At 37.5% G+C, this 12,697-nt stretch overlaps 1 protein-coding gene across 2 annotated transcripts in view; it reads right to left on the bottom strand.

Moving 5' to 3' along the window:
* Window positions 1-12,697, bottom strand: part of Igf2bp2 (insulin like growth factor 2 mRNA binding protein 2) — a 151,213-nt gene that overhangs the window by 37,055 nt on the left and 101,461 nt on the right. For both annotated transcript variants that reach the window (XM_005331018.5, XM_005331015.4), the window contains exons 3-4: window positions 6,011-6,059; window positions 4,870-4,921 (exon numbers count right to left, since the gene is read on the bottom strand). In XM_005331018.5, the coding sequence (XP_005331075.1) occupies window positions 4,870-4,921; window positions 6,011-6,059 (101 nt within the window). The remainder of the gene's footprint in view (window positions 1-4,869; window positions 4,922-6,010; window positions 6,060-12,697) is intronic.

Below are 12,697 nucleotides of genomic sequence, written 5' to 3' on the forward strand. Positions count from 1 at the left end.
TCATCGAACTCTGTAGGTATTTACATTGTTATATTTATTCCAATACATTCGCAGTAACTTGTCCTCAACTTATGAAACACATTTATAACACATTTATAATAGATTGTATACACAACAGTTTTATTTTCACTTATTTTATAAACACTTTTGCATGAATATATGTACTTTTAAAATATAGTTTTCATTGCTAATGTTGACATGGAATTGTAGTGAGCAAATGTGCCACGATTTGCCTAACCATAACCCATAAGGCAAATCTGCTGCTCCCAATAGTTACTACTATAAATAGTGTTGCTAAAAATCACCTTTGTTGCAAACATCATTTGACTTTGTATTCTTCTGAATTACTTCTGTAGGCTAAAATAAATCGAAGAAGAAAACAATTGGGTAAAAGAACATGATATTGTTTTTCTTTACAGTACTGAGGATCAAATAGGGCCTTACTCATGCTAGGCAAGTACTCTACTATTATATTCATAGCCCCAATATGAAGCTTTTTTTTTTTTCTTTAGCACCAGGGATGCTCTATCATTGAGCTAATTCCCAACCCTTTTTGAGACAGGGTCTCACTAGGTTGCCCAGGTCGGCCTTGGACTTGAGATCCTCCTGCCTTAGCCTTAGAGTCACTGGGATTACAGACAGGTGTGTACCATCATTCTGGGCCTCAACATGATGCTTTTTACTACATATTCAGACCACTCTCCTAGGAGTCTGGATAAATTTTACTGTACCACTACTAAGATATAAATTTTAATTATTATTATTTTCACTTGTTTAAAATAATTACGTATGTAAGAAAATGTTTTAATTTTGTTAAAATTTAACTGACAAGTAAAAACTATATATTTACAGTATATAACATGATGTTTTGATAAATGCATATATTATGGAATGGCTTAATCAAGCTACTTAACAGATGCATTATCTCACATACTATGTTTTTTTTGTGGTGAGAACACTAAACCCACTCTCAGCAATTTTCAACTATACAATATATTGTTATTAACCAGAGTCACCATGATGTACTCTCTTGCATTTATTCTTCCCATCTAAATGAAATTTTGTATCCTTTGGCCAATATCTCCTCTACCCGGTAACCCTCAGCCTCTGCTAACCATTATTTTATGAAAGTGCTTTTATTCTTCACTTATTAATGAAGTTGAACCATTACTATTTTTGTTTCCCTGTGATCATATTCCTTGACTGCTTGCATGAGTTAAATCTATTAACTGTGAACAATAAAGAATATTGACAACTCTACATAACTTGAGTAAAGGAGAGAACACATCAACTCCGAGACTGGCCAAGGAGGGCTCACTCTCGTCTGGCTTATCTTGGTTTATAATTGCTCAGCATCTCTTTTTCCATAGTTAGAGATTCAAAAATAAAAAAAGTTTCCAGATAAAATTTTCTCCATGTAAACCAGTAAAATTAAGCTAAAAATATTTATTCTTCCAAAACAGACGACTAAATCGAATCCTCTCTTTAAACAAACTGCTGGAGGGGCTGGGAGTGCAGCTCTGTGCCAGGCTGCTTGCCTCACATGCTCGAGGCCCCGGATTCCTACCCCTGGCACCGCAGGGGGAAGAAAAAAAAAAAAAAGCTGTTGCAGGATTTAGAGTTAACAGCCAGATTAAGTTAATTTAAGAAAACCATCATAAAGCTGTTTTACAAAGTAATAATAAAATCCTATAACCTATATAAAATTCTATAATAAAATCCATCACACTTGAGCTTCAGGAATTCTGTAACCTCCTCTACCTGTCACATGATCCAATGTTTGCAGAAAGGTTAATTTTTCTGGTTTATGATTTCTATAAGATTCTCAACGGGATTTGGGACCTCAAAGGGGTTAAAGATTTTTAGGTTAAAAAAAAAAAAAAAAAACATCGTTTGTTCAATCACTTTGAAAGTAGCTTCAGCCTTTACGGGGGTCGGGGTGCATAATCATCAACCAGAACTGTCCCTGAGGTCCATGGCATAAATGCAAAGCCCAGCCCTAGCCTTTGCTTGGAAACGCTCATCTTGCTAATTCACACGTATCCAGGACAGAACAACAACATGTGCCCAAAAGTGTCCTCACAATTCAGCATGTGCCCAAAAGTGTCTCTCAATATGGAACAGAAAGCTGCAGGGGTTTCCTACTGGCTGCTTCCTAGGATTGAAGATGAGGCTGCAGAAGCAGCCTCCCAGAAAACCCTGTGCATGAAGCCTCCTGAATACAGCTGTCCACTAAGACTCAGATGCTCAGGTTCTCGTCCCACTTCTTAGCCATATTCCCTGTTCAAAAATGTTCCTCTTCAGGAAATCAGGCAGTTTTTTGATTCTGGAATGAACTGGAAGATCCATTCAAATCACTTATTTTTTTTTGGATTCAAAACTATTATGTTTTTTAAAACTCAACTAAAAATGTTTTCCCTTTGAATTAGGAATCACCCAAGAAAGAGAGTGATTAATCAAGAGCCCAACAGTTTTGTCCTGTAGTTGTGAAGACACTGGAAATGATCAGGAGCTATAAGCTGCCCCAGGGAACTGGGATATTTCCTTTCTTTTCTTTTTTCTTTTTTTAATATCAGGGATGCATAACTACTGAGCCACATCTCTAGTCCTTTGATTTTTTATTATTATTTTTTATTTTGAGACAGTGTAGATAATTTGCTTAGGGTCTCACTAAGTTGCTGAGGCTGACTTTGAACTTGTGATCCTCCTGCCTCAGCCTCCCATGCTGCTGGGATTACAGGGGATATTTCTTCCTTAGGTAGCACTGTATGGAATTTATAACATGGTCTTAGCTAGGAACTTATATGTTCATGTCTGTAAGGCTATCTAGCCAACCACATCCAATCATAAGAATGTCTTCTTGTCCATACTGAAGGAAATAAGAACTGAGAAATAAAATCCTTGTAAATCATGTCTTCTTCTGAGGTCTTTCCATTCACCTTTGGCCATGAACGGGTAGGAGCATAAATGTGAATAATGATATTTTTAATATTCATAGAGTGGGGAACATATTTTTTAAATATTTATTTTTTAGCTGGACACAATATCTTTATTTTATTTATTTATTTTTACGTGGTGCTGAGGATTGAACCCAGTGCCTTGCACACGCTAGGTGGAGTGCTCTACTGCTGAGCCACCACCCCAGCCCAGTGGGGAACATCTGCTATAAAACTATTCTATTAATTATACTGGCAGACAGAAGAGATTTCATGGGTCTCCTATGATTTTTTCCTAAGTGAACCTTTATAATCCCTTAAGATTATATAAAACTCCATTATTCACAAGGACTTTCTGTAGGATCTCTTTAGGTGGCACAACTATCAGTGATATAAAGGCAGGAGAGAAATGATGCTCTCCATTTTACACATGCAGAAACTGAGTCTGGTTGAGTGACTTTTCCAGGCACGTGGTCAGTAAGTTACTGAAATTACATTCTGCTCTCTTGGCAAGGTAAAAAAATTTTATTATGCTACTACCATTCATATCAGGAACCAACTTTTGGCATGTACTTTTATGGGACTCTTTTTTTTTTTTTTAAATAGAGCATAATAATTATACACAGTATTTGGGTGCATTCTGATAAAATCATAAATTCATGAAAAACTATTTTAATCCATGTTTCCCCACTTTTTCCTTCCCTCCTCCCTCTCTCCATTCTCCTTCCTCTACTCTACTGATCTTCCTTTTACTCATTATTTATTTATTTTATTGGTTCTTTTTACTCACACAGGTGAAATTCCCTTTGGTATATTTATATATGCTCATAGAATGAGTTTTTAAAATTCATTCCACATTTTCTCCCCTTTCCTGTCCCTCCTCTCTCCCTCTCGATCTCCTTCTTCTACTCTACTGATCTTCCCTATGTCTTTATGATATCTAATCCTTCCCTCCTTCTTTCCTTTATTTTGCTCTAGCTTCCATATATGAGAGAAAACATTCGACCTTTGATTTTCTGAGACTGGCTTATATCACCTAGCTTGATGTTCTCTATTTCTATTCATTTACCAGCAAATGCCATAACTTTTCTTTATGGCCAAGTAAAACTCTATTGTGTATATATACCACAATTTCTTATGTTTTTACGTAAGAAATTATGTTAATACATTCATCTACTGATAGGCATCAGGGTTGACTCCATAATTTACCTATTGTGACCTGTGCTGCTATAAAACATTTTTTTCTGGGAGTTCTAATGAGTTACATAAGACATCAGCTTCAGCAGCTACTCCCTCACTTTTTAATTTTTTTTAATCATAGAATTTCATGCTTTACAAGATAAAAATGAGGATGGCACTAGTAAAGTAAGTATTCTCTGGGCCTTTGCAGCACTGTTTTTAAGACAGTAGTTATTAAGACTTGAGTACACACAAAAATCACTCAGGGTACTTGATTTCTGAGCTCTTTCTCCAAAGAATCTTATTAGTGAAACCTTAGAATGGAAAGCTAGGAGTCTGCATTTTCATAAGCACGGCTGGAGATTCTTGGGACAGGAGCCCTACTCTTTGGAAAACATTCAATGCAGGACATTAGGGATGTGTTCCTCTTAGCTGATGAAAATAAATAGCAGCAGGGTAAATCCATTTACTCTTAAGTGAATTTAGCTTACTTGGTCCTGTCAAGTGTTTCTCTAGTGCCTGAGCACACTGCACAGCATAAGGAAAACAGGCTAAGAGTCATATTTAGTTGAAAAACAAAACTATATAGACATATACAAAGATACAGATATCTCTCACACACACACAGTTATTTAACATACACCTTAGGAAGCATGTTTCAAATATGAATTTACTATTCTTCTCTGGAGTTGTCTATAAGAAATAACAGGTATTATCCCTCTCCAAAACTCAGGCTAATTTCCTTACTTATTACCTTGTTCCACATTCTCCACCGTCCCATACTGAGCCAAAAGTCCATCCAGTACCTGTAAAAGGAAGCTGCAGTGTCAGAATGGGAAGAAACAATCACCAAAAAAAAAAAAAAAAAAAAAAATATATATATATATATATATATATTAGTGATATCCCCCAGCAAGCAAATCAAAGCAAAACAAGAATGGATACATAAATGTTTAATTAAATTGCTTTCAGGCCATCCAGAAATACAGTTAGAACTGAACAAATATTACGGGGACTTTGATTTGCTTATTGTCTCCCAAGTAATCTGTTCACTCAAGTGACACCACAGAATTTTAGAGCCTTGGTAGCTGCTGACAATCACTCATTATGATGGCTGGATTCATTCACTGCTCTTTCAAGAGAAGCAGAATAAAGTACAGAGCTCACTTCTCCCTCCTGTAAGATTTAACAATTCTTCCTTCAGTTTTCCTCCAGGGATCTCCTTATTTTTTAAGGCAGCAGGGTGTGTATGTTTAAAACTTTCCATAATAAAAAGCATTATTTTAAAGTAGTGAAAACATTAGAAAAAAATTCTGTTTCCTTTAAGGCTATTTTGATTTCCTTTGGGTTGAGGAATACAACATGGGACAGTTTTTAAATAATGCAATAAAGCCACTCCCAATAGTTTATCTTATTTAAATTTAAGATAGCAATCTTAGAAGTTTTATAGCTCTGAAAATATATCTTAACTGTTACTCATAGTAACTAATTCAAAACAAACAAAAAACCTGCTCAAACTAACAATCAGCTTTCTATTTTTGCTGGTTTTCCATTGATTTTTTTTTCCTAATCATAATTTGGAAAGATAAAATCTTTTACCCAAATCTTGAGGTTAAAAACCACAAACCAGGTAAGCGTTTTGTTCACAGCTTGGTTGCTGGTGCTTGGTGACCTGGCTCTTTAGAAGATAGCATGAGAGATCAAAGTACATGCCACATAGTGAAAAGGCCAAATGTACCCCGAGACCCATGGCCATACCAGGGCACTGAGAGAGGAAGAGACAGGACCCCAGACTCTGCAGAGAAGTCTCAGGACCTCTAATTCCTGAATGTGAAAGGAAACTAAAAGAGGGAGAAAGTGTCTTGGTAATTTATTGATAAGAAATATTGACCTACCTCCCATTGCAGGTGAGGAGGGATGTTTCGAATCTGAATTTTCCTGCTCCTGTAAAGATAAAATCACAGTCTATAACACTTTCTGTAGGACACCAACTTCAGCAAATAACAAACACAGGCTTAAGACCATAACTGAGTTCACTTTATCACTGTATTTACCAAGGCAGCCACAAAAGATTCCTACTGTGAATCATGAGCATCATGTTTTAAAGTTTTCAATTACTTTGGGGGAAAAAAAAATCTGAGAAATCCTAACAAACTAAAGAAACAACAATTTAAATACAGATCTGCGCTTCTAACTTCCTACCAAAGTAGTTAGAATTTAAATTGCCATATAGATTCTGTTTCTAGAATTTCCTTCAAAATTCATGGTCCTATAACTGACCTCTCTCAAATACTATGTAGGTCTGAACATGCTACATAAAGTTCCACATATCATGGGCTTTAAAAAAGTCAGATTTACAATAAATGGGATGGAATCAAATTAAAAAGTTTCTTTGCAGCAAGGGAAACAAGAATATGAAGAGAGAGCCTACAGAATGGGAGAAAATCTTTGCCACCTGTACCTCAGACAGGCATTAATCTCCGAGATATATACAGAACTCAAAAAACAAATAATCCAATTAATAAATGGGCAAAGAAACTGAACAGGCACTGCACAGAAGAAATATGATCAGTTAATAAATATATGAAAAAATGTTCAATATCACTAGCAATTAGAGAAATGCAAATTAAAACTACATTGAGATTTCATATCACTCCAGTCAGAATGGCAATTGTCAAGCGTATAAGTAACAATAAATGTTGGCGAGGATGTAGGGGAAAAGGTACACTCATACACTGCTGGTGGGACTGTAAATTGGTGCAATTACTCTGGAAAATAGTGTGGAGATTCCTAAGAAAACTTGGAATGGAACCATCATTTGACCCAGTTACCTCATTCCTTGGTTTATACCCAAAGGACTTAATATCAACATTACTATAGTGACATGGCCACATCAATGTTTATAACAGCTCAATTCACAATAGCTAAACTATGGAACCAACCTAGGTGCCCTTCAACAGATGAATGGATAAAGAAAATGTAGTGTATATATACACAGTGGAATACTACTCAGCTATAAAGAGAAATGAAATTATGGCATTTGCCAGTTTATGAATGAAACTGGAGACTATCATACTAAGCGAAACAAGCCAATCTGAAAAGCCAAAAGCCAAATGTTCTCTCTGATATGTGGATGCTAACTCACAATGGGGCTGGGGGAATAGAGAAGACTAGAAGTACTCTGGATTATACAAAGGGGAATGAAGGGAAGGGAGGGGAGAATGGTAATAGGAGATATAGAAGAATGAATCAAACAGTACTTTCCTTTGTGCATATATGAATACAGGACTAATGTAATTCTACATCATGTACAACCAGAAGAATGAAAAGTTACATTCCATGTATGTATAATGTCAAAATAAATTCTAGACATGTATAACTAAAAAGAACAAATAAAAAAAGATAAAATTGAACAAAAGCAAAAAAATAAAAAGGTCAGATTTAATTGGCTCCTTAAGAAGTAAAATTCATTTTCAGAAGTGAATTATTTCTGAATTGGCAATATAATTATGGTTCAAAAATTAAGACATTGTAAAAACGTAGGCTGTGAAAAGTCTTCCTTCACCCCATCCAGAAATGCTTTTACTACACCTTTGTGTTACCTTCAATTTCTTTGTGTAAGTACAAACTTACTTCATCTTCTTCTTACAGAAACACCTGCATATTCTACACACACTCTGCATCTTGCTTTTTCCAGATAACAGTAACATCCTGGAGATCTCTCTCTTTCAGTAGTTAGAGAACTTCCTCGGGCTATTTTATATGACAGAGATGTTCTTGCAAATATTTCGCCCACCACCTACCCATGGACATTTGGATCTTTCCCTGCCTTTTTATGGCAATGGTTCATATAAAACTGCCAACAGCATCCCATACAGTGGCTACATGGAATTTCTCCATGAAAGACTTCACCAAGTCTATTTGTAGAAAAGGCATCAGGATTTAAGGAAACGGAGTACTTCCAAAGAAAAATATATTTTGTTATTCCCAAATATAAACATTGACTTCAATTTCATCAAAATTTATTGGAATAAATTCCATAATAAGAAACACATGAGCACTACGAAATTTGAACAAAGAGAGCTACTATAGCATTATTTGTAATGAAGATCGGAAGCTAAATGTCTATTAACTGCAAATCAATATATAATTAAATATATAATAAGGAACATCATATAGCTGTTAAGAATGAAGTAGACAGAGATAGGTGCACTATCATAGAAAGCTTTCCAAGACATCCTGATATAAGAGAGTTTATTACAGATTAAGTTGATCCTGCTTTTTTTTAAAGCACAAACCAAAACTATACTATTAAATAGGTACATATGTAAATGCCCTGGAAAAAAATACCTACAAGAAGATCTGATTAGTAAAAAGGTATTTTTAATTCTCATTTTAAAAAATAGGAATATATTTGTGTTTTATCTTCCTTGCTTTAAAAAACAAACTGTTAAAACTTCTAAAGTGGCTTTAAATATATATATTTATATATTTTAAAGTATACTGATTATGTTTCTTCTTCTATGAAGTACTTGTTCAGTTCCTTTGCCCATTTATTAATTGGGTTATTTGGTTTTTTGATGTTAAGTTTACCTGCTAAGTCAAAGGAGGAAGAAGGAGAAGAGGAGATGGCAGCAGCAAACACATACCTCCTTTTTCCATAATTAGATTAGACATTCTTGCAATCTTACTTCATGAGTATTCATTTATTTGGCAACACCTTTGTTCAAAGTGTAAAAGTAGGGAAATTGCTCAGGGCAGATACTCCTGCATCCTCACTGAACCAGATTGAAACAATTTATGCTTCCCATTAAGACTGCACATCAGGCCATCAGTTCAGTACCCAGACTGATTAAGTTCTAGTGTTAAGCAGGACATTAGCAGCAATCATCTTTAAAAAGTTGTCTGTTGTACCTCTAATCTCAGAGAAAGAAAAGAAAAGAAAGAAAGAAAAAAGAAAACTGAGAACTAAAAAAAAAGGAGTGGAGATCACCACAGCATAAACAATAAGCTGGGGCTCCATCTGGTCACCTGTGACTCTTCTGAGGGACTGTCATTCAGGTCAGGGTCTCTGATCTGCTGGCTCCTACCACATCATGTAGACAAACAAGTGGTCTGCTGTGGATTACTCCATTTTGAGCACCAATGCCAAGGTAGAATGACTCTATGCCTTGTTTGTACAAGTACACAACCATCTGCCCAGCATAACCCTAAGGCACAAGTTGATAAATACCTTTTTTTGTGCCAACAGATCAAACTAAATCAGGAGCACCTGGACACATGGGCAATCCCAAATCACATCAAAAACACCCAGACAGAGGAGCTTATCAACTCCACATGACATGACCCCCTCATCTAAGACCCATTAAAGGAGATTCTCCCCACTCCACCCAGATTGGACACAGCAGGATCCTGACCCTGTCACCTGGTTACTCATTACAACCTTGCCCAGGTAACAACCTTCCATTCTGTTTCTGGGCTTCAGTGTAGTGCAATTTCTTCTGCCTGTAAGAATAACACATGGCCCACTCTAAGCCAGCACCCAACTTCTGGGACCCAAATGTGGGAACTCCATCCCTCCATCAGGAACCTGCAGAACTGGTTCATTAAACCCCTTATCTGAGGGTTGGGGATATAGCTCAGTTGATAGAGTGCTTGCTTTGCATGCACAAGGTCCTGGGTTCTAATCCCCAGCACCACCAAAAAGGGGGGGGCGGGACCCGACCCTTAGCTGAGCCCCTATAGTTGTTGTTTGCACTCAAATATGCTCTCTGCCTTTGTTCTTGGCACAGCATCCTGTAACAACACTGTGGCCGCCTTAGTCCTTAGTCTTTCTGTAAAACATATATATCATTGTATGAAATAAGATTGGAATGCAATAATCGAATTTGTAATTGTTAGCCTGATTACCAGTTGACCCACTAGCACTTGGTGAACAGCAACTGATGAAGGTAGTGTAGCTTGTGAATTTATTGTTATGTGGGAAGACACAAACATACTTGGTTTATGTTAAGGTTTAGCCTGCTCAGGACAGAAGAGCAAGCTCTTTTCCCTCTTTGGACAAGTAAGCCAGTATTTGGCTTGGTCTTAAATAAGAAATTCGAGTCTTTTTCCTTTTGAAATCCATTAAAGTGTGTCCTCTTTTAAAAAGGCAAATTCATACAATGACTTAGAAAAATATAAGAAAGCAAATCTTTGTCCCTTACAAAAAAAAAATTTTTTTTTCCCATAATTCCTTTGTCTTAAAAAAGAAATCAAGGGGCTGGGGTTGTGGCTCAGTGGTGGAACACTTGCCTGGCATGTGTGAGGCACTGGGTTTGATTCTCAGCACTGCATATAAGTAAATAAATAAATAAATAGGGCTGAGACTGTGGCTCAGCGGTAGCACACTTGCCTGGCATGTGTGAGGCACTGGGTTTGATTCTTAGCACCATGTATAAATAAATAAAATAAATATCTATCAACAACTAAGAAAAAAATTTTTTAAAAAGTCCATTGACAACTAAAAAAATATTTAAAAAAATAAATCAAGCTTCTCTAAACATATATAAACGGAATTTCTCATGTTCACTGGCAAAGAATTAGGACAGCAGGGTCTTAGCTGGTCTCTGTTTCTGTCTTGGGCCTGCCTCCCTCTTCTCTCCTCCATTCCTCATCTGGCTGCCAGTGACTTTCTAAAACACAGGCACACTGGTTCTGCCTTCTTTGAATGGTTCCCCATCCCTGAATCCAAATTCCCCTTCCTGACCCTGTGGCTGTCTCCTTCCCCCATCTCTCTTTAAAAACTCCTGTCACGCTAACCTGGTATACTTGTAGTATTTCAGGTACCAGGGCTGGGCTTTCATACCTGCAGTGCACCTTAAACCAAGAGTAAAGAGGGCAGCAGGGGTATGGCTGCTCCCCCCCCACCCCTTAGTACTAGGAATCAAACTCAGTGGTATGCTACCACTGAGCCATGCACGTCCCAGCCCTTTTTATTTTGAGACAAGGTTTTGCTAATTGCAAATCCTGGTCTTGAACTCACAAACCTCCTCCCTTATCCTTCTGAGTAGCTGCAATTACAGATATGCATCACAGAACCCAAATGAAAAAGTTGTCTTTTTTTTTTGGTACCACGGAGCCACATCCCCAGCTCTTTTTAATATTTTAATGAGACACAGTCTCAGTCTCACTAAGTTGCTTAGTGTCTTGCTAAGTTGCTGAAGCTGGCTTTGAACTTGCCATCCTGCCTCAGCCTCCCAAGCTGATACAATTACAGGCATACGTCACTGTGCCTGGTAAAGGGTGCGATTTATATAATAAATTATAAAAATTATATATATATATTAGTTGTAGATGAACACAGTACCTTTTTATAATTTATTTATTTTTATGTGGTGCTAAGGATGGAATCCTGGTGCCTCACATGTGCTAGGCAAGTGCTCTGCCACTGAGCTACAATCCCAGCCCAAGAGTGCTCTTTAATATAAAAAATACGTAGGCTCTTTCCCTTGACTTTGGAATTCAGGAACTCAAAACTTCCTGCTCTCATATTCAAGGAACTAAGTGGGGTAGGCAAAGGCAAGAAGCCCAGCCTCCATGCACCAGGAAAAGGGAAATGCAGCCTGATAATCCCCTGGCTTCACTGGGGAGCTGGCTACTTTGATTCTACGTTCTGGTTAGTTGGTGATTAAACAAGTGTAGACTGTCAACTGTAAAGAACTACAAAACAGAATATACTTAATCCCAATTCATCTAACAAATTCAGCTGATGGTTTACAAGGCTTTCAACATATAGGTGCCTCCATGTGTTCTCTCTGAATGTGTTACTATCTCTGCACTGTAGGTGTCAGGAGGTAATAGAAGGTTCCAACTGAGTGGATTTCAAATAAACTAAATGTCTATTATTATGAATTTCAAGGGCCTGCCAGAACTTATTTTGTCACGGTAAGATTTGTTGCTAAAATAAATGGACAATCAGCTGGGGAGATAAAAATCACAATCATTGAGGAATCTCTGTGAAATAAAAGAACCCTTTCATTTGTATTCTCAAGGGGGAAAAGAAAGTAAAGCGCCTGTTTGTGAGGGTAACCTCTGGTCTTCAGGTGTGTTATTAAGTGTAGGTGTTTTCGGTCAAGCCTTGACCACACTGGGTGTTTGAGCAGAGAACAAACTGAACATGAATTGGGGGACCTGGCTCATGGGATCCTCAGGGAAACTGTGGGCAAGAGAGGTCATAGAGGAAGCAAGGAGGGCCCTGTGAGAGTCTTCTGGGGTTCAGTTAGGGATTCAACCCAGCTAGGCCCCGTCTGTTTCCATAGCAGCTCTGAGCTCCATCAAATGCCACAAAGTCCTCATCTTGGAGGGAAATCTGAACACCTCAGAGAGTGTGCTCTGTACAGAGAGGCAGGTGTGCTGACTGAGTCCAAGCACAGTGACAGAGAAGGGGTTACCAGAGTCTCCCAGCCCCAGCCATAATCTGCTATGGTCAAATTGTACTGCGTACCATGCACTCATGATGTGTGGAGCATTTTAACTGTTTCCTAGTCCTAATTACTATTAAAAGCTCCCCTTAAGACTCTGGACATTTTGTATAAGGGGCC

This window comes from Ictidomys tridecemlineatus, chromosome 3 (genome assembly GCF_052094955.1).
Source record: "Ictidomys tridecemlineatus isolate mIctTri1 chromosome 3, mIctTri1.hap1, whole genome shotgun sequence".
In the NCBI taxonomy this organism is placed as follows: Eukaryota; Metazoa; Chordata; class Mammalia; order Rodentia; family Sciuridae; genus Ictidomys; species Ictidomys tridecemlineatus.